Source organism: Nuphar pumila, chromosome 5, assembly GCF_984573655.1.
Source record: "Nuphar pumila chromosome 5, dmNupPumi1.hap1.1, whole genome shotgun sequence".
NCBI classification, from domain to species: domain Eukaryota; kingdom Viridiplantae; phylum Streptophyta; class Magnoliopsida; order Nymphaeales; family Nymphaeaceae; genus Nuphar; species Nuphar pumila.
The window spans coordinates 3,112,767-3,136,302 of record NC_143253.1 but is presented as its reverse complement, the minus strand read 5'-3'; the positions used below and the strand labels follow the sequence as shown (position 1 = coordinate 3,136,302).

Sequence of the window (23,536 nt, the reverse complement as noted above, 5' to 3'; positions counted from 1 at the left end):
GTTGAGGATATCTAGGACTGCTTTGATGGAGTTTGGAGATCATGTTGAGCATGATTTTAATGTATGAAAATAGAAGTGTTCTTATTTTTGCAGTACGGATTTCATGCTAGGCTTAGTAGTAGTTAGCGGGATATTGGAGTGTGTTTGCAGCATGTACATGTTTGACATTGTTTTGATATGAATGATTTAAATGTATTGTAATGTTTGATGTGTCTGTATCCATGCTTGCATGAAGTTATTTTTTATTTGATTATGCCTTTCATGTGAAATTGTATCATCAAAACATGCTTCAAATGAATGTATCATTTTACAAAATATGATTTTATATTTCTAAATATCCTCGTGATGTGTATAAATATGATGTGATGGTGTTACATACGAAAATATTGAGTTTGTAAATGCATGCATAATAGTTCATGGAATTGCATTTTATGTTAAGCACGTTTGTGGTATAGAGGAGAAGAAAATTTATGCATTAATTGAAACAAAAAAATGCTTACAAACAATCACCAAACAAGAATTGGTGGTCCTATACAATATCGGTGGATGTACCCATTTGAAAGGTATATATTTTTTTATATTTTTCTCTTCAATGTTATTGAAAAATTTATCCATAATGAGTTGTGTAACTTTTTTCGGGGTAGGAGAACTTCGTCTACATTCAACATGAGCTTCGGTGCCCGTCAGGTATAAAGATTCATGTCATTTGTTTCATGTCGTTAGATTTCAAGCTAGTATATGCATGATTGCCTCACTATGATTTTTTTTGACACCTTTAGAACACATATATGCATGATTGATTCACTATAAAATTTTTATGACACCCTTATAACAATATACGCATGATTGAATCACTATGAAAGTTTTTTTATAACCTTACAACCATCGCTACTCCATCGCCAATTTAAACCAGTCATTGGTTTGCGATAGATACGTATCCCTCGTTACAGAGTAGCAACAGATTAAATTCTGTCGCATAACCAAATCAGTCTCTATTTAGCGATGAATTAACGACGAATTGGTGACAGATAAATTCTATCGCAGTTTAGCGACTAGTGTTATGCGACAAACACTATTCATCGCTAATCCGTCGCTAAACACATTAGCGACGGAGTTTGCGACGGATAGCGTCCATCACTAATACACATTTTTCTTGTAGTGGATTAGCTAATCAAGTTAGAGTTAAGAGGATATGAGTAGTTTATAAATCTGATTACCAATACATGCCTACAGCCATTTTACCACAACCAAATGGTCCGACCCCAAAAATACATTCAGAATGGTTGACTTGCTAGAAACAAACACTTGGATAATTTTTTTTGATGAAAAAAATGTGAAATTTTAAGCTTGAATATTTATAAAAATTTTAGATCATCGATTTTCAAACCTTATAAAAACCTACTCACGTACTGTGATCCAAAAGTCTATTCCTATAAAATCAAGAATTTAGAGTACATCTGTATGATAAGATTTGTGAAAAAAAAAGACTTCAAAAGCCTGATAGGCTAAGCTTGGATCAAAGTAGGCAGCCCCTAGGTTTTGATAGTGTGGCATTCCTATCTAGCTATCTGTTTTTCTCCCACAGGAAAGAACTACAAACAATATAATTGCGACATATATTTTTTTTAAGGCAAGTTGGGGTTAGGCAGACCCCTACCAGTTCTACAACTATAGCATTGGGTTTTGAACCTGCAACGTCCCAACACAAGGTGACGTGCCCTAGCTTCTCCTACCATACAAGCAGAGCCCCCATTGTATAACTGTACAGTGCTCCAAAAGAATGAGGGAACATCTTATTTAGCTGTACATATAGTGCCCGAAAAGAACCACCTTCCTTAATCAAGAATTTTGTTTGTTTTGGCAAGGAAAGCATGAGATATGAGCTTTGGAATTTTGGTAGGAACAGATGTTCAAGAAGATGGGATTGGGAGGGGCTGCCCTAGTAGGAAATGGTTGATGTATGTGAGTGATCGTGCTGGCTGGTAACTGGGAACCTCATGTCCTGCTCCTCTGATTGTTGCAAACCTCAAGTCCCCCTTGTACACAAAAGTAAATCCACCAACCTAGACATGGATCAGAAAAAAGAACAAAAAAGTAAACCCACCAACCAAGATCTAGTCCAGGTTGCAATTGTATGATCTTAACAGAAATATTAAATAAGAAAAAGCTAAAAGTATACATCTCACCTCATTGTAGGAATACCAAGGATACCACGCTGTCTTGACTGGCAATTGAAGCTTCTTTAATGAGTACCGGGTGGATGTTACAGACCTGACGCCATCCACATCTCCACTGCACATCAAATTTGTTGTTAAAAAAAATGGGCAATATTGATGACAACGGGTTGAGTTTGGTTTGGACTCAGGTGAGACCAAACCCAGATCGAATTTGAGATGCTGAAACTGGGTCCAGTCAGATTTAATATAAAAGAAACCATACTCATATCCTATAAGGATTACATGAACCAGACCCGGACCATACCCGATAAAATAATATTTTTTACATTGAAATTTGTGAATCTTAGTTAGAACTCGGATTGGGCCTGGGTCTGGTATGAAATTTCTCAAACCATACACGGCTCCATATATTAATCAGAACTTTTTGAGTCTGACCCGGATTTTAATCGAACCTCCTTTTTTACCACCAAACCCTGTCCCTATAGGATCAAAAAAGGGGGGCAAAACAGGTCGGGTCCAGGTCAAACGTGACCCATTGACACCCCTAGTGCCAATGGGTTACAAACGAACACTTCAAGGGCTAGCTGTTAGCATGTTAAGGTCAATGAATGATGGATAGCTTAGCTTGACATGAGGTCGGGGAGCCCAGCCCCTTTGAGCCAGGTTTGGTTGCCATCTTAAGCTCCGACCTTGGCCAGGACTGGGCTTAGGTTTGGCTCGATGAATAACCAGATATCGACTGGCCAATAGCGAGGAAATAGACTATGGCCAGGGCCGCCAGGCTAGACAGGTCCGAACCATTGTCCACCCTTCTAATTAGGCCGAGTGGTAAACGGGCCATGGGCAGCCCAGCTTGCAATATATGGCAAGGTTTTAGGCCCTTAGCCTGTCCGTGACCTAACTTGGGCCCTTGGCCCACCTGCATTCACAACCACATTGATCACCAAGTTGAAATGGATAATCATGTAAGTAAACCAATCCAGAAGTGACACCTATCAAATGTAGTGGGCCCACTAGAAACATTTGGATGAAAACAAAAACAAGACAGGTGTCACAACCTTATGTCGATATTTTAAAAAGGGCAATTTCCTAATACAGACCCACCTTTTACCAGATATTCCATGTCAATGATGACCTTTTTTGGAATTTCTGATAAAGGGCCTCTTGAAACTTGATGTTAAACTCAGTCACTTGACCTGAGTTAATATCTTCATAAAGTCGGCCCATCAAACTATGAGGTAAAAAATACTTTGTTTAGCGTAACAATCCAAACTATATTAAATATAACTTGGGGGGAAAAAATATCAATAGAAACCATGAAAATGTAAAGATGCTCACTTTCTCAAATCTCACCTGTATACCCAAACTCTGATCCCCTTTGCCATGAGCTCCTGAATCAGAGGTAAGATGCTGTGGGGGCTGTCTTTCCAACTATTGATCACGTCACTGTAAGTGCCAATAAAGTCTAGCAAATTAGACAAAATTTTGTAGAATCATTGCATTGAACTAGTTGATTCATGGGGTCCATTCTCTTGTGATGCTTGTCACGACACGTATATTCTAATTCTATTCTGATCTTGAATCCTTGTAGCAATGATAGCATTGCCAAAATACAAAGCATTATTCCACCCAACCCAAGTAGGAGTTATTATATAATTGATTCGAGGGCAGATCAGCTGCAATGTGATTGCACACTTTTTTACTGCAGCTGCACCTGATTGCCTCCCCATTTGCTGTTGGGTCCCACAGCTGATAAGTTGCAAGTGCAGCAGCACACTAAAAGTGTGCAATCACATTGCACCTGATGCTCCCTCGATTGATTCTGCCTATTCTATCGGCTTTATTGACATAGTCAACCTGATCGAGGACCAAGTTTGGCACCAAGTCACCAACTATACTAGACTTGGACCAGACTGATCAATGGAAGGCTTTTTGCCTTTTCAAAAATTGAAAAAGAATGGTACCTGCAACCAGCCCATTTAAATGGAAGTCCAGTAACATTGGCATGCAACGCTTTCTGTACATGGGGAAGATTGAGATAATATGCTGTGTAGCCTTCGATGCAAGGGTCCAAATGTGCCTATACCATCAAAACTAATAATTAGCTTGAGAGAGAGAGAGAGAGAGAGAGAGAGAGAGAGAGAGAGAGAGAGAGAGAGAGAGAGAGAGAGAGAGAGAGAGAGAGAGAGATTACATACAAGGTCAATCCTTTTTGGTTTGTGGGTGAGCTTATGACTTCGGCAGATTGGAGCATAGATGTTATAAAGGTCAAGTTCACCGGCGCTAATGTCTGCATCTGTCCTAGCCAAGTCACACCTGAGGAAATCCTCTGTGGTGTTGGGAGCAAGACAGTACCTGTGGATATCCTTGATGGCCTCATCTGATGCAAGTGAATGAGACCAATAGTAGTCATAAGTGCCCTCTTTGTCTGTCTCATCGTCAATTACAGCATTACCAATCTGCACACAGTAGAAACACACACTGAGCGCCCCCTTCTATTCAAGGAAAGAGGACTTAATTTGGTGCTTCACATGTACAATGAGAAAAATGGGATACTCACAGTGATTCCTTTGAGGTTTATTTTGGTCTTTGTTTTGGGTAACTTGTGTTGGAGGATGGTCACAGCCAGTTGAGTCACAGAATGTCCAGCATAACTCTCTCCTGCTATGTAAAAGTCCCTGCCCTTATATTCTGGGAACCTCTCTAACCAATTCAGTAAAAAGATGTAGGAATCGAGTGCCATCCTTTTATCACCAACTGTAGAGTAATCGGATGTTCTGTTTGAGTAGGAGAAACCAGTTCCTGCTGGGGATTCCAAGAACAATACGTTTGCAACTGCACTCCATAGTCCATGCCCAACACCAAAATTTTGCAATAGCAGAAGCTCAAGTCAGAACCATCCACAAAACTGTAATCAAGTCAAAATGGTGAAAGTTTTCTTTTCAATTTTCCTTGCATAATTGTTAATTAGTATTTTAGTGTTGACAAAATCATCAAACATCACATACATATGCGCAAAAGTAATTGTGGGCAAAAGTAAATATCCCCAAGGTATTCTATATTTTAAGTAAAACTCTCTATGAATTAGGAAAATATTTCTAAAGATTGTAAAAGATGAGGGTAAAGGAATTTTGGCATCAGCCCAAAAGGGGTTTGGCATAGTGGGATGGGCCTAGGCCGCTAGACGGACGGTTTAGGTTCAAAACCTGCAGGTGTCAGCCCCTTGCATTATAGCCGAAGCAAGGTGGACTTTTTTGGGGGCAACGGGTGCGCTACGGTTTTACACCATCAGAGAAGCGACCGTAGGTTAATTAGCAGGCACAGCCCAGCATGGCCACGTCTCTTAATCCGAGAGTGGTTTCTCGGTTCCTCATGGGAAAAAAAAATTGGTATGTGTACATGCGCACTCAAGGGTGCGCGCACAGCGCACATACCAACGGGGGCTCCACTTGTCTGGCAGGAGCAGTTAGTGCACGTCACCTTGTGTTGTTGTGTTGGGACGTTGCAAGTTCAAATCCCAATGGTATATGGTTATATAACTGGTAAGGGTCTGCCAAACCCCAACTCTGTCTAAATAAAAAATAAAAAAATAAAAAGCGTGCGCTCACACACACACACACCTGTTTTATATTGCCAAAGATAAGGAATTTACTAGCAAACTTACCCTGGTTCCAAGCATATTTGTTTCTGAAAAGTGTTTGACCGTCACTGCCCACTCGAAATGGCCCTAGTTCTTGAAAGGCACCATAACCAAGAGAAGAACATGAAGGACCTGTAAAATTTTATATTATTACATGGTCCAACAATATATTTGCATCTCTCTCTCTCTCTCTCAAAAAGACCCCATCCTACTCCATATGATGTTGTACCCATCATATGTCTTATGATGGGATCATGTGTGTGTTTTGTATTGGCATGTGGTTGGTTGCAAGTACCTCCATTAAGCCAAAGAAGAAGAGGTCTTGATTGGCCATTGTTTCCCACGGCCTCTGCCAAGTAGTAGAAAAGGGCTCTTCCTGCTGCTTCATCGACAGTAACATATCCAGAATAATGCACAAAGTCTATCTTCGGTTGTCCCGGGAGCTTTCTGATCCTATCTTTCTCCTTCATCCCATGATGATGGGCCACTTTGATTTGCGAATCGATATGTTGCAAGTCTTCTAGTATGGAATTTCCAAAGACATCCCAAGCACCTGTGTGGACTACCCCCAATCTTTTTGCTTTCATGAGGCCTTGGAGTGCACCCGTTTGACGGGCTTCTACCTTGCTAAGAACAACAGAAGCCAACACCAACAATAGAACGAGCATGGTGAGCCCATCCATGATGGTTTTCTTCCCCATGCCTACAAAACTCAACTCAAACCCCAAATTTACAAAATTGAGAACTATGGTATTTCTTGTTTTGTTGGTGTTTCTACATCTTCACCAACTTGCAGTATTTGTAAGAGAAGGAGTTGAGCTTGATAAGTAAATAAGTGATTGTTTGTTGATATGTGGGGTATGAGCTAAGGCTTCATCTTTTGCATCTTCTTTGGCAGTTGTTAGTTGCTATCTTTAGGGTAAGCATTATCTATCTCTTTCCTTACATTACTTGTAAGCTTTGGGAATCTAGACGCAAATTTGGGTTGGATGCGTGCACGTCTCTTGCTTGTTTTGTTATTTTCAGTGTGAATTGACTCTCTCTCTCTCTCTCTCTCTCTCTCTCTCTCTCTCTCAAGATTCTTATTCCATTGAAAGGGATCTTGTAGTCTTGGAATAGAATAAAAGGTCCTTCAATTTAGATTCTCCTACCAATAAATCGTCTGCTGCTGTGTGATTTACTGATAGAGACCCACCTTTTACCTGTTATTCCATGTCAAGTACCACCTTTTCTGAAATTCTTGTGAACCTATATTTTTCTGACAAATGACCCTAGTCAAATAAGGACCTCAGATTAACCTCTGTCAGGCTTTAAAGTACCACAAAATTCCTATTCTACCCTTATTCATTAAAACTACATGATAAAACACCTATCCTTGTTATCTTGTAAACTTACCGCCACCTATTTTCGGTTTAGGGTAATTTGACCAATTTTGCATCAGATACATGATAAATATATTTAGGATTATTTGGATCTCGGTTGAACCCAAATTATCATTATAGTTGAATTAGAATCAGACTAAAACCACCCATTTTCACATGAAAATCGTTGAGTATGTATCCTTTTTAACTGATACCATATCATAGGGTCTAATTTTCTAACTGGATTTAAAAATGTATTATGACACCTGATTGGATATGGGTCTAAAACTACAATCAAACTTCAAAAAACAAATACAAAAGTAGATCCCATCCATATTTTCATACTGGCCAGCATATATACAAATTCGAACTAGATAGATAACGTATACATTTGAGCTTGTTCAGATCCATGTTAGAACTGGATAAGTATTAAAATTGAGTTTGCTAAAATTTGGGTCCAATATATGACCTTTTTTCTTCTTATTTGAATTAATAGGTTTAGTGTGAGATGAGATCCAAAACCGGATCTGACATTTTTTCTATATGTGCAAGTTCGGGTTAGATCTAAGGATGTCAAAGGATGGGTATTACCCAATCACTGAAAGTCAGACCCGTTGACATTCTAATAAGATCCATAACAAATATATTAATTTATGCAAAGGAAAAGGGGAGAAGGATATATTTGGCATTTTAAATATTTAACTTACCTTAATTGGGTAAGGTTTATGATAGGTTAGATCAGGTCCTTATTTGACCATTGTCAGAAAATTATAGGCGCATATCAAGAATTTCAGTAAAGGTGAAACCTGACATGAAAATTCAGGCAAAAGGTGGGTCCGTATCAGGAAACTACCTTAATCTTTTAATGGCACAAATATGGAATCTTTCATAATTGGAAAGGATGTGTCAACTAACAATACTGTTATGTAAAGCTGTAGTGAGGAGTGTTGTCAATGGGAAATTTTTTCCTGGATATATAGAAACTATTTTATTTATGCTTATTTAAAAGAGGATCCCCATTTATTCTTTCCTGGGTTCTAACATGAAGATAAAACTTTAAATTGAAGTTTTGACATTGGTTTTAAGCATTGCTTAGTGCTAGGTTTGTTAGGGTTAGGGTGTAATTACTGGGTCCAGTATACCAGACCCAACCCAACATGACCCGATGTTAATGGACTTATGGGTTTGAGTTGGGTTCAAAATATAGACCCATAAAAATAGGTTGGCTTTTGGGTATTGCAAATAAAAACCAGAACCCGTTTAGACCAGCCTGTTTTTTTATACCCGACCCAAATGGTTCTCCATGTTGTAAAACCGAACCGACTTGAACCCAACCCGATTATGTACCCAAACTCATTTTGTTCTTAAAATGACCCAAACTCGCTCCAACCGGCTTCCGGACCTAAACCATTTATGTATCCAAACTCATTTTATACGTGAAACCAAGCTTACGTACATTTTGAATATGTTATATGATTGATGTCTTTTTATTTCATGTTCAAATGATTGGTTGATATGAAAATATTTTTTTTTCTATTTAGATTTTGACATCATTTAGAATAGTTAACAAATTTATCATCAGTTAGAATATAATCTTTTTAATGAATAGTTGATTCTATTAATTTTACATATTTTTTATTTGTGGGTAATTCGGTCTATAATACCAATCATATCAAGACCCGAGTTAAACGGATCATACCCAACCCGTTAACCCATATAAGTCTATTTTTTTCAGTCACACCAAGACCCAAACCCGACTCAAATCAAAACAGGTCTGAACCGATTACATCAGACCTAATACATACTCCAACCCATTAACCCATATGGGTTCATTGGGGTTCCCCTTGACTACAACTGACCTGAGGGATGGGGGGGGCACTGTCCAGTAAGCCAAGTACCTTGCTAAGTAAGCAGACCCAAGTAGTGGATGGGGACTCATTGGTTAGGGTAAAAATAATGACTATTATTGGTCCAATTAGCATAGCCAACATGTTTGGGCACCATATGACGTCAATTATATGGGGGTTCAGTAATTATGGCCGAGCAGTTTTTTTTTTTTATATAAGAATAAACTACTTTTAGAATCAAAGACCTAGCCGCTCTGGTTTTGCCTACTTACGATCATTGAGCGATTGGCACATAAATAATTGTATATTGCTCCCTCATATATTTTAACGCCATGTTGGTTTGGTGATGTCCATGACCCATGAACATTGGTGGCATTCAATTCTCACATACAGTGACCTACCCAATCATTCATAACCATCTAACTACATTTTTTTTTACAGAGAAAGCTGGGGTTAGGCAGACCCCTACCAGTTATACAATTATACTATTGGGATTCGAACTAGTCCCAATACAAGGTGACGTGCTCTAACTGCTCCTGCACACAGGCGGAGTAAACTACCTCAAGGTTTTACCAACCGCAGCCAATGTGCGGCCGGTGATAATTGAGGGTTTTTTCCTTGAATTATAAAAAAACACAATAAAAATATTCTTTATTATATATAACTTATATTAAAATATATGTCGGTAATTTTATAAGATTTCAAAACTGAGAATTTTCAAAATATCATGAGGTTTTCCTGAAAATGTGATTATTGACACTAGTTTTTATCATGAATATGCAAATCGAAAAATGACCACGGTAAAAATGACACATTTTTCGAAATGCCTTACACGTTTTGAAATCTTCCCAATGTCCAAATTTACAAATGTTCGGCTTTAAAATGATTATTTTAACCTTTGCACGAGTGAATTTTCTGAAGTTCGCACGGTACATCGGTATGTTCTCTGCGTATCGCAAACCCTCACTAGAAACTTCTCAAGTATTCTATTAAAATTCGCATATATAAAACGAAGTTGGCATAACCATATTTACAACCTTTCTATCACTGAAACCTGTAAAAACTTCACAAATATTTTACTAAAATTGTATATATAATATAAAATTTACATAACCAAATCTGTGAATTTTATATAACTGAAACATATTTAACTTTGCAAATATTCTACTATATATATATATATATATATATATATATATAGTACAAAGTTCCACATAGAACTGTGGCGATCACATTTAAGTAACTGATCAACAATATTCACAAATAAGGAGTGATTTTTGGCATGTGAATTTTCTTATATTCACATGTTTGTTGAATCTAATGTTTAATTAGATGATGTTGTAGGTCCAGTGGGCAAAGAAAGTTCAGTTTTTGTGTCCATGGGCTCATGAAAGTGCAGCCTTGCCCATAATCGTAACTATTACGAGTTAAGCTCAAAAGAGCCGCTAAGTGCTATGGCTATGTGACACTAGCCAATCACATGACAGCATTGCTAGGGCCCCACAGCTAAAGAGTGCAGGCTCTACATAAAATGTTGTCATGTGGTCGACTATGTCAAATAGTCACGGCATTTGGGGGTTCTCTGGATACCTGATCAACTTTTACATGTAAATGGATTCAGATATTTATCGGAGTTAAGCATCCGATCATAATCCAAGATGGATTAGGTTTACCAAATGCAATTAAACCGATTCGAATTCGGTAGTATGTTGTATAAGATCCAATTCATTGACATCCCTAAGCCTGCATGAAATCAAGTGGAGCTGTACATGGCTCAACTGGTAAAGAGCTGGTTCAATCTCAAAATAGGCTGAGGAAGAATAAAGTTACTTTGAGACGGGGACGGGGACGGGGACGGGGACGGGGATGTGGACGGGGCTCTTAAAATAAGAATAAAGTTATTTTGAGACTGGGAGGGGGACAGCTTTTCTGAGACGGGGATGGACCAAGGATGAAGGACAAAATTTTGAGACAGAGCAGGGGTGGAGACCTTGTTCCCTGCACCCACCCCTGTCCACTGCCATCCCTAATTCATACCTAACAAGCGTTATTTTACAAGAGCACACCTAGTTGCACAGATTTTTTTATCTAGTTTTAGGAACGGTCTTCCATATCTCAATAACCATAAATTTTTTCTTAATAAATAAGAGAAGAAAAAACAAAAAAAGAAATGGATTTGTATAATTAGTGTAGGAGCGCATATGGTTTTGGAGCTCCAAACCAGGTCTGACTGATATTATTGGATCGAAACATTACGTGGTCGGATCTGGAACACGTATCGTCAGATTTATTCAGATCTGGTTAGGTAAGAAAGCATAATCGGACCTGGGTGTGAATGGATTCATAAACAAGCAGTTTTACAGATTCAGCATAAGAAACAGGTTTCTCCAGTGTTTTGCCGATCCAGTAACAGATAAGCTCAGACCCACCAGGATCTGGAACTTCAATATGAGATGTGAGACCATGATCTCTTCAGCAAAATGCACGCAGTCGGTTAATCCTGACCCGCTCCATATCAAATTCATTTTGACCCATGGATATAATGGCCACAAGGTCCACAACTGAACTTAATCAGCACATTCCAATGTCATGCTGGTTGGTCGTTTGCTGTGTGTGGACATCGGGTCAAGCCAGATTTGGCCCCATTAAGACAGAATAGAGTCCAGTAGGCTGGCTGCTGTCCAGACCTATAACCATGGTCACCCGAGCCTGCTGATCCATTAAAACCATTGAGATTTTGGGCTGCAGGTGCAAACAGGTCGGATCTGAGTCTGACCGAGACCAGGATCAGATCTTACCCAGATTGTTGGTTTCAGATAGTATATAATTAAACATAGGTTGGATCCAGAACAAACATCATCGGGTATATCTGGTCTTAGTTGGAACTAGATAGGCAAACGTAGTCGGATCCAGGTCAGAATTGGGTCTATACTGACCCGTTTTGTCTGTTTACTTGAATACCAATAGATTTTAGTATTTTGCCCGTTTTTTAGCAGATACAGTACTATGATACCTGGATCTAAAACTGGATCTGCTATTAAAATGTATTCTGTATATATCACATTAACACTGATTTGGCTCGTATGCAACTCCATATGCGTTTGAATCTCTCGAATCTCAAACCGGAGAGATCTCAGCCCACAGAATCAAATACCTCCACATCGAGGTTCTCACCTAGGGTAGCGAATGGATCGGTTCAGTAAGCCATAAATTGCAAAATTTTCATCCTGGATCTGACCCATTTGCATCCCGCATCTAAGGGCATTGTTGTCATTATCAGCCAGAATGGTGCTGGGTCGCCCGTATTGTAATTGTAATTGGCAGAAAATCGATATGGAACTAGCTTGAATCGGCTAATTTTTAAATAAATCAAGAAATAATTTAAAATACTTTTTAATAGTTTTGATATTTCAAATATTATTTTAAGGGAGATGCCATAGACTCAAGAGCAAAATGTCTTGTGAAAGCCCACCACCATGTCAAAGAAGTTCTCAAAGAAATAATCGAGAAATTGTTAAGTCTGTTTGTCTTATATTTCTTTTTGTGTTTCCTGTTTGGAGCTTTAAGCAATACAAATTAATTGTTTCTTCGTCATTCCTCTTTTATCCCTCATTCTTATCATTTTTTTTTGGTTGAAGTGATCCAATGGGTCCAGTCAGTGAGGGGCAGATGCAGGAGCTAGGGTCAATTCACTGAGGAGCAGGAGGAGGTTTGATCAGTCGATCAGAGGATTTTTTATCTCATGGGAAGGACGAACTTATAAGTCATGTTCTTGGTTTCTTTCTTTTCTTTTTTTGTGAGATTTGGTGACATTGTTTTGGTTGCATTATGAAAAACAACACTTTGTGTCACGGGCCTATTTCCTTCAATGGGCCAGCGCGGCGCGACGGTCCTTCCCACCGCCGCAAGCCTACTTGTCAGCTCGTTTGCCGATCGCGGAAGCTTGTAATTAGAGTGCAAGAGAGCAAGAGAGAATAGATGGAGAGAAATTGCAATCACAAGAAGCAATCACAACGAGGGTGAACAAAAGAAAGCTCAATGCATTTACTTCATTCATAATTTTGCCCGCAGGCTATTACAGTTCAAGTATACGGGCTGCCCCTTCGGGGTATTGATTCACCTGAACCGGGCAGCTTACATCAGACTCAACAAAAGCAAAACAGACTCTAAGTGCAACTGTACACTGTAAGTCGCAAGGGAACATGCTCCCCCCTTCAAATCATGCGCCGTCCTCGGCGCCATCTGTTTCGTGGTAAGCCCTGACTTCAGCTGGGTAGCGGTTGTTCATTCGAAATGCAGGCTCCCACGTTGGTTTCATTGTTTCCTTCCACTGCACCAAGTATTTCTTCGTTTGCCCTAAGTAGTTGACCTTGTGGCGAAGAATCTGACTGAGGTGCTTCTCAGCCCGTTGTGCTGCTGGGGTCCTCTACATGATGGGAGCGCGTTGTGGCACACTGCATTCCGGGTCTCCATCATCTGGATGGAACTGCTTGAGGTTGCACACGTGGAATACCGGGTGCACCTTAAAGTATGGGGGCAACTCCAGCTTGTATGCCAGCTTGCCCACCTTCTTTGTGATGGTGAAGGGTCCCTCATACTTTCTGAGTAGTCCGCGGTGCCTTCCGCGAAAGATGCCCGTGCGACCAGGATATAACTTCATCAACACTTGGTTCCCAACTTAGAACCCTGCGGGCCGACGGTGTTTGTCTGCCCACTTCTTCATTCTCTTTGCCGCTTTGTGTAAGAATGCCTTCGTCAACTCATTCTGCTCATGCCAGTCGCGAATAAACTGATAGGCGAAGGATGGCCTTCCCTTTTCTTGTGCGGCAAGAGTGTGCGGGGTCAGTGGCTGCTGCCCCGTGGCTATCTCAAACGGACTGTGGCCTGAAGACTCGCCCTTCTACAGATTATAACAAAATTGTGCCACATTAAGGAGCTTCACCCAATTTTTCTGATTGACACTAACAAAGTGCCTAAGGTACTGCTCCAGTATCCCATTAATGCGCTCTATCTGCCCATCTGTCTGCGGATGGAAGCTTGTTGAAAACGGCAAATCAGAGCCAAGTAGCCGAAATATTTCACGTCAGAACTTGCCCGTGAAGCGAGCATCGCGATCACTCACAATGATCTTTGGTATGCCCCAGTGCTTCACCACATGCTTTACGAACAACTCTGCAGTCTTCTCTGCAAGGCACTCCTTGGAAGCTGGGATGAAGGTGGCATACTTTGAGAAACGATCCACCACAACCAAAATAGAACTGAGGCCTTTTACCTTTAGCAGACTAACAATAAAGTCCATGGAGATGTTATCCCAAGGACGTTCTGGAATTGGTAGAGGCTCAAGGAGACCGGCAACCTTCTGGTTTGTCCCCTTATCTTACTGACATATGAGGCATGTCTGCACATACCCCCTCAACGTCGTCTCTCATCTGCGGCCAATAGTAGCCGCGCTCAAGGAGTACTAAGGTTTGCTCCTGACCAGGATGGCCGGCCCATAGTGTATCATGGCACTCCTTAAGTAGCTCTCGGTGAAGGTTTCCCTACCGCGGCACAAAGATGTGTCCCCCTTTTGTTATGAGGAGGTCATCGTGTAGCCAAAATTGTCGAGTTTTTCCTGCCTGCGCCAGAGAAACAAGGTGTTGTGCGGTCGGATCCTGTTGCGTACCTTCGCGGATGCGACTCAGCAATGCGCCCTCCAAATGCACTTCAGAAGGCTCCGCGAGCGCAGCCGCCAGTTCAGCCCTACGGCTCAGAGCATCCGCCACAACATTGGTCTTTCCAACCTTGTACTCAAGGCAAAGTCAAACTCAGCCAAAAACATCTGCCATCGAGCTTGTTTAGGCGTTAGCTTCTTCTGCGTCTGAAAATAGCTCGTGGCCACATTATCCATCTTGACGATGAACTCAGCACCCAAAAGGTAGTGCCGCTAGGTCCTGAGGCAATACACAATGGCGGTCATCTCATGTTCATGCACTGTGTAACGCCTCTCTGCATCTTTCAGCTTCTGACTCTCATATGTGATCGGATGACCATCTTGCATAATAACTCCGCCAATGGCAAAGTCTGAGGCATTCGTGTGGACTTCAAAGGGTCTCGAATGATCAAGCAGTCGCAGCACTGGCTCCCTCACTAAGGCTTTCTTCAAGCCATCGAAGGCATCTTGGCACGCTCCTGTCCAGAGCCATACCTGATTCTTCTTTAACAAATCTGCGAGGGACCAAACAATAAGGGAATAGCCTTCGATGAAACACCGATAATAGTTTGCTAAATCAAGAAATGACCGCAATTCTGGCACTTTGCTTGGCGGAACCCATTCCTAGATGGCCCTTATCTTCTGCCCATTCATACGCAGCACACCACGCCCCACAACGTGGCCAAGGAAGCTGATCTCCTCCTGCCCGAAGAGACACTTCTCTTGTTTGACACAGAGGTCATTCTTCTTCAGCACTTGAAACACTGTTCGCAAGTGCCCGACATGTTCCTCCATGTTGCTGTTGTAAATCGCGATATCATCCAGGTAGACTACCACGAACTTGTCTAAGTAAGGGTAGAAGATCTTGTTCATTAAAGTCGTGAACGTGGCTGGAGCATTTGTCAGCTCGAATGGCATTACTAGAAATTCGTAAGCACCATAGCGGGTGACACAAGTTGTTTTTGGCTCATTACCTTCAGCAATCCTCACCTGCCAGTAACCCGATCGCAGATCTAGCTTGGAAAAGATACGGGCACTACCTAGTTGATCGAACAAGTCCGCTATCAATGACAATGGGTACTTGTTTTTCAACGTAACCTTGTTCAAAGCACGGTAATCCACACATAACTGTTTGGAGCCATCATGTTTCATCTGAAAAAAGACTGGGGCACCAAATGGGGCTTTTGATGGACGAACAATGCCTGTGTCCAACATCTCGTCTAGCTGCCTGCGCAGCTCCTTCAGCTCAGCTGGCCCCATACGGTATGAAACCATTGCGGGAGGCTTCGCTCCCGGGGTCAACTCAATCTTGTGGTCGACCTCACGTCTTGGTGGAAGACGCTTCGGCAATTTCAGAGGCATCACCCCCCGAAATTCCTCCAATAGTGGGGCTAGGGTCGGCGGCACTGCTGCTTCTATCTTCCCTTCTTTTGCACGCACTACAACTAAGAATGTTTGTTCCCCATGCTTGACACCCTTCTTCAACTGCATTGTCGATAACACCGAAGAATTGCCTTTCAGCGTAAGGCACTGCACTGTGTGGGACAGGTCTGACCCCATGATCGTCAACGTGTTAAACTTTGGCAGCATCATAACATTTTGGCTTCGCAGAAACTCCATACCCAAAATCACTTTGAAATCGTCTAGGGGCTCCACGGAGAAGTTGGCTTTGCCGACCCAACTCCCCACTTGAATAGCCACATCTCTTGCTTCGCCAAGGATGGGCTTGGCCTCAGAGTTTACCGTCTTGATGGTCCTCTGCTTTGGCTCATGCTTCAAGCCTAATCGTTCTGCCTCTTCACGTGAGACAAAGTTGTGTGTGGCCCCGGAGTCTATCATTGTTGAAGTAAACTTTTCATTTATAATGACTTCCAAGTACATAAGTTTCTTACTGACCTGCATGTTCTTAGCCGCACAACTTCTAGCTGTGTTAATTGATCGCATGGCTCTCATCCTTGGTTGCATCCCTTTAGTGTCAATGCATTCAGTATCGCTACATTCTTCCTGTGCAACATTGACTTGCCCGTCGTCTTTTACAAGGCGCTTTGGGCACTGCCTGACGATATGTCTATCACCACAGAACCAGCATGTCACAACCACACCCTTGTTGCTGTTGTTATGTTTTGTGAAGTTCTGTTTCTTTTCGGATTGATGGTGTGTCGACGCCTCACCTTTATCATTGCGTTGCTCATCCTTCTTGCCTCCATGGTCAGGCTTATTCCCAACTTTGGTTGATGGGGTGAAAGGCTTATGCTGAGTGTCAACTAAGCGCTCGGCCCCCACATATGCATCTTCCAAAATACTGGGGTTGCTCCTTTCCACTTCAGACTGTGACCATGGCTGAAGTCCCACAATGAACCAGTTGAGCATGTCGTCTTCTGGCATGTTAGGTATCTCTAGCATAAGCTTCTGGAACGTTCTGACATAGTCTTGCAACGAACCAGTGTGTTTAAGCTCACGAACCATTCGGTATGCCTGTCTCTACGCATTTTTTGGCATGAAGTAGTTGCGCAACTCAATTTTGAAGCCATCAAAGGTGTCTATTACACATTGACCCCTCTTCATGTTATTGCGCTTCTGCCTCCACCAAGTGATAGCATCTCCATCAAGTAAGGTCGCTGCAACCTTAATCCTCATATCTTCAAGGGTCACATTTTGGATATCCAAGCAGTCTTCTACTTGGAACAAGAAGTTCTCAATGACCTTGCTGTCACGAGAGCCATTGAATTTTGCGGGTCTTGGCACATCAATCCTTGATGGCCTCTCACAATTTCCGCCATTTAGGGTCACCGTCCGCTGCAACGTACGGTTCTTCAACTGAAGCTCCCCTACTTCAGTCTGCAAGTCGGCCACTGTAGTCGTCAACGAAGTGACTTGCCCCATTAATAAGGTTACTTGCTCTTGCAGGCTCGCCACCACATCATTTAGTCCGTTGAATGATTCACATGCGCGTGAAATCGCTTCCTCATGCGAAGTCACCTCTTCCACCAGCTTGTTAACAGTTGCAGCCAACTCTTCTTGGCCCCGAGGTGAACCCATCTCCTCAGCTTCGACAACTGCCTTGCTTTTGGTGTTGCGCAAGTTTTGATAATGCGCTACGATGTCTTGCTCACAAATCGCAACATGTCGGCGTGTTTGTCGACACTGACTCCAGAGTCCCTTCCCCAGCACGAGAACGGGCTCTGGTACCACTTGTCACGGGTCTATTTCCTTCAATGGGCTAGCGCGGTGCGACGGTCCTTCCCACCGCTGCAAGTCTACTTGTCAGCTCGCTTGCTGATCGCGGAAGCTTATAATTAGAGTGCAAGAGAGCAAGAGAGAATAGAGGGAGAGAAATTGCAATCACAAGAAGCAATCACAACGAGGGTGAACAAAAGAAAGCTCAACGCATTTACTTCATTCACAATTTTGCCTGCAGGCTATTACAGTTCAAGTATATGGGCTGCCCCTTCGGGGTATTGATTCACCTGAACCGGGCAGCTTACATCAGACTCAACAAAAGCAAAACAGACTTTAAGCGCAACTGTACACTGTAAGTCGCAAGGGAACACTTTGAGTTATTGATTTTTATCTTTTTTCAGAAGTTCAGTTTATGATGATGCTTGTTGCTCCTCAACCTAATGTTTATCACTGTGCGGCTTCAAATATTTGATCATTACGAAGCAACGATTACTCGTGCCTAATGCTCCTTTTTTTGCTGTCCTTAGCCTAACTTGAAAGATGATAACATGTTTTCTTGTTACTTAGCATGTGGCCGCAACGTGTGAGAGGCGTGATTGTGCATTTTTTTTTAAAAAAAAAAGTATAACCCAAAGAAACTGCACTCGGCATGAAGACCTGGTCGTGCTGGCTCAGCCTGCCATACCTAAGGTAGTGGTGCCGGCTGCGTAAAACTATGAGGCTAGGACTTTTGCTCTCGGGCCGGGCCTATGCTATGCTATGCATTGGCTTGCACAAAGAGGCGACACCCATGAGAATCGAACCTTGATTGCTTGTCTAACAGCTAAGGCCCCACCCCACTACGGCAGCCCCTCTTGGATCATCTCCCTCGATCGGTGTAGGATTCTCAAATATGTGTACAGTATGGTGGGGGCTGCATTGAGGCTTTAACGATATGATCCAATTTTCAGATTTTCATCAATTTGCATAAATTCATCGATTGTGTATTTCGTGTAACATACCTTACACATAATTTTAACACATTGCACCCGACTTTAGAAGGAACGTCCAACACGATTTGGTGACAGAAGCCACTCTCTAATCATTAAAAAAGCACTTTTTTAAAATTTTTACTCGGAGAAACCATCGGCCTAGTCGCTCTAATCAGCCCAGCCCACCAATGCTGTTGAGCAACCATGGATAGTCAGCCTCTTTTCCACCTTTCACGGTATCTTTAATATTTGAATGAAATGTAGGATCATGGTAGAGATATTAGATTTCACCAAATTAATACGCCCGACCCTTGACAATAGGCGGGTCACACAAGATTGGATCCTTGCCCTCACGAGGTCCTCAACCGTACCCCTTGTATCCCGTGCGAGACCCCCCCAAGTGAAGAGGGAGGCCAAGGTATGTAAAAAGTAAGGAGCCTCTATCACAATAAAAAATGTGACAAGTCTTATTTTGCATAGAGCCCGAATCGTCATTAATTTATGACCAAAACTTGGCTCTTATCCCTGTTCATTTTTAGACTTGAGATCTTCACAAAACATCTTAAAATCACCCATACAATCAAAATATTTTCTTAGGTAGAATCCCCAAATGCCAATAAATCATCTGCGAAGAGCAAGTGCGTCATAAAAACGAATTTGAATACCTCGCAACCCTGAATTTTTTTTACCTTCAGCAGAATTAATCATCACTGACAAAGCTTCCATGGATAGTAAGAAAAGGAAAGGTGAAAGAGGATCACCCTGTCTCAATTATCTTTTTGGCTTAAAGGGGTCACCCTTCTCACCATTGATAGAGACCACAATGGAGATGGCACGAAGGATCCCTTCCACCCAAGAGACCCATCTCTCACCAAATCTCATACAAGTCAAGCACTTAAGTAAAAAATTTCAATCAACCGAATCAAATTCTTTCTCAAGATCGATCTTCAAAATAAAAGATGGCTTACTTGATTGCTTGATTGAGTGAATAGCCTAATGAGCGCTTCATGCAACCTTTGTCCCGGGATGAAAGCGCTTTCAGCGGGTGAGATAAGTGGGCTGATTTGGTGCTTTAGTCTAATGGCAAGTATTTTAGAGATAATTTTAAAGCACAAACCAACTAAAGAAATTGGTCAGAATCTACCAATATCCCCCGCTAGGGGTGGCAAAATCTGACCCCACCCGCCAACCCGCTTCTTAGTCGGGTTAGGGTTTGGCTTAAACGGGTTCGTGTCATAAACGGGTCAACCTGCCTAACCCGTTTATTAAACGGGTCGGGTTCGTGTTAGGGGTATACCAACCCGTCAACCCGTTTGACCCGTTTAATAAACGGGTTAGGCGGGCGGGTCAACCCGTTTACACGAACCCGTCAACCCGCAAGAGAGCAATAGCCAACCCACGTCGCATGAGCGGCAGCCAGAGGTCACCGACACCGACAGCCAGTCGAAAGGCCACTAACGATGGCAACCATCCCCCATTAGCATCATGATCGGGGTCAAAGGAAGAAAACGTCGGCCAATGCTTGGTGACCCACGTCGTTTACCGGCAACCATCCGACCACACTGCGATGGCGGCCTCCGAAAGAAGTCCTTGGAGCCTTCCGTCGACAACAGCCTGATGGTCGACCATCGTTGAGACCAAAGAGAGGAAAAGCTCCTTCTGCGTCTCTGACGACAACAAACTTCGTTGGCACGATGATGAACCCCAGTGAAATATAGGACATCGTCGGTGAGGAAGTGAGCCTTAGCGAGCATCCTATCAGAAAACCCCTTTCCAACAAAAGGGGTTCTATGTTGGCAGCTACCAGAAAAAAACTCGAAAACCCCTATCGACGTCGTGTAATCGAGTGTCGACCCGACCCATTTATTAAAAGGGTTAACCGTGTCGGGTCGGGTTACCCGTTTAATAAACGGGTCGTGTTCATGTTTGCCACATCCGACCCGTTTAATAAATGGGTCGTGTTCGGGTTGAGGTATTCTGACCCGCCAACCCGTCCACCCGACCCAATTGCCACCCCTATCCCCCGCATTAACCTCTTTAGGTAAGAGTATGAGAGTAGATCTTTCCATAATCACTGGCATCTTCGCATTAACATAAAATTCATTCATCAAGTTAAGGAGATCCCCCTTAAAACAATTCCAATTTTCTTTGAAAAACTCAATAAAAAAACCATCTAACTAAGGAGTTTTACAATTCGGGAATGAATAAACAACATTTTTAACTTTCTCAATGTAGAAAATAGCTTCCAAGCTAGTACGACCAGACACAACAAGTTTGTCTGGTAGAAGCAGTGAGCTAGTGCACGTCACCTTGTGTTGGAACGTTGCAAGCTTGAATCCCTATATATGGTATAGTTGTAACTAGGGGTGTCAACGGGTCAGGTTTGGTTAAGATCTAGGTATAACCAAACCTAGACTTTATTTGAGATGATGGTATTGAGTTCAGACCCGAGTCAATCGAACCCACCATAAGAGAAACCATACCCAGACCATTCTCGATAAAATAATATTTTTATATTTTTTACATTAAAAATTTAGAAAATGACCATATTATACGGCTAATTTGACACGTTTCCTGAAATGCCTCATAATTTCCATTATTCTCCTCATGTCCAAAATCTAAAATATCTGGTTTTAAAAAGACCTTTTTACCCTTTGCACATGAGAAGTTCTTAAATATATGTAAATTTTCTCTCAAATATGTGACTATTTTATGTAAAATTATTTATGTTCTCAGATTTATATCTCTCTGATATGACATCGAAGACTTACATTTTTATAGTCATTGGAAAGCTGAGATACAGGCTATAACTTTTCTTTTTTGAGTTAGAACCGAAAACCCATATAGAGTTCTCGTTTCTGAGTTTCAAAACTAAAATAGAAGTATGTTCTGCAAACTAAAATAGGCACGACTATGCCTTTTTTGTCTATTCTATGCTATTTTTCAATCACCTATCCTAAAATCAAGAAAAATAGAAAAAAGAAAAGAGACAGATTGAGATGTTAGCTTTCCAATTCCACCAAGATCACATTGATCTGATGAGCAGTTGGGGAGAAACTTTCTCTGAAAGATAGAATGTTTGGTTGTTCTAGTCTGCAGAGCATGCTTCTATTCTGGTTTTGGAACTAAAAAAAAGGAACCTTTGAAAGGTTTTTGACTCTGATTCAAAACAACAAAATTCTAGATATGTGCCTAAGCTTTTCAACGGTTATAAAAATATAGGTTTTTTATGTAGGATCGGAGAGATACAGATTTTAGAACAGATACTATTATGCAAAAAAAAAATGTGATTTTTCTCCTAAATATATGTGATTTTCCTCCTATATATATGATTTTCCTCCTATATATATGATTTTCCTTCGATATATATACGAAGTTTCTCCTATATATATGATTTTTCTCCTATATATGCGGAGTTCCTCCTAAACATGTGATTTCCTCCTAAATATATGATTTTTTCCTATATATATGTGGAGTTTGTCTTATGTACATGTGATTTTCTCCTAAATATATGTAAAGTTCCTCATATATATGTGATTTTTCTCCTAAACATGTGATTTTCTCTTAAATGCATACAATTTTCTAAGTTTAACATGATGTTCACACTTATTTTTATGCAAACTTTTTAGGTATATGCAAACTTAATCAGATATTTGTGAAGTTTTGAGGTTTGAGTTCAACAAAATGTCCGCACTTATTTTATGTGGATTTTCTCATCCTCGCGTATAATTTATGTGAACTTCGTCATCCTCACATATATTTTATGTGGACTTCCTCATCCTCCCATATATTTTATGCAGACCCTCATTTTATACAGACTTCTTCATCGTTGACTATATTGAACAATCTATCTTTCAGATGATATTTCTCTCTAACCGTTCATCAGATAAAGGTGATCTTGGTGGCATTGAAAAACTAACGTTCAGATCTGTCTTTTTTTTTGCTATTTTTTAAATTTTTTGGTGCAAGTAGCCAGAAAATATTATAAAACAGAAAAAAAGGCAAAATCGTGCATGCTCATCTCTTGTTTTAAGAACGTTGTTAGGGTTGTATTTCTGCACTCGTTCATTATTTTTCAGTGAATCTGATATCATTGAAAAAATATTTTTGTTCAGTTTCTTCTTCTTTTTTTAGTACTTCATTGTGTAGGTCAAAATGTCCTATGAAGATAAATTGTTCAGTTATTCAATTCTGTAAAGTATGTTTTTATTCTGGTTATGAAACTCAAAACGGAAACCCTAGAAGAATTTTTGGTTCTGACTCAAAACATGAAAGTTATAGTCATGTGTCTCAACTTTTCAACGACTATAAAAAAACAAGTTTTTAACGTCGGATAAGAGAGATACAGATTTGAGAAGAAAGACTGTTGTGCAAAAAACAGTCACATATTTGGGCGAAAGTTTGCATATATAGGAAGTTCGCATGTGTTAAAGGTAAACATGTATTTTTAATCTAGATATTTGTGATTTTGGACATTGGTAGAATATAAAAAATTGTAGGGAATTTTGAGAAATGTATCAAATTAACTGTACAATACGGTTATTTTTCATTGAAAATTTACGAATCTTAGTCGAAACTCGGGTCGGGCCTGAATCTGGTATGAAATTTCAAACCTAGTGCCTTGATGCAAGTGAAGCAGTGAATTTTACTGGCAGGGGAGAAGATTGG

General features: G+C 41.0%; 1 protein-coding gene across 1 annotated transcript; it reads right to left on the bottom strand.

Moving 5' to 3' along the window:
• Positions 1-1,724: 1,724 nt before the first annotated feature.
• On the bottom strand, positions 1,725-6,369 carry LOC149836492 (serine carboxypeptidase-like 40). The gene is made up of 8 exons (XM_090007010.1): positions 6,113-6,369; positions 5,842-5,949; positions 4,738-5,012; positions 4,376-4,636; positions 4,142-4,257; positions 3,531-3,623; positions 2,187-2,292; positions 1,725-2,063 (listed from the first exon to the last, which is right to left on the bottom strand). The coding sequence occupies exons 1-8, from the start codon at positions 6,285-6,287 to the stop codon at positions 1,911-1,913; spliced, it is 1,287 nt and encodes a 428-aa protein (XP_089863136.1). The 5' UTR covers positions 6,288-6,369; the 3' UTR covers positions 1,725-1,910.
• Positions 6,370-23,536: the final 17,167 nt, after the last annotated feature.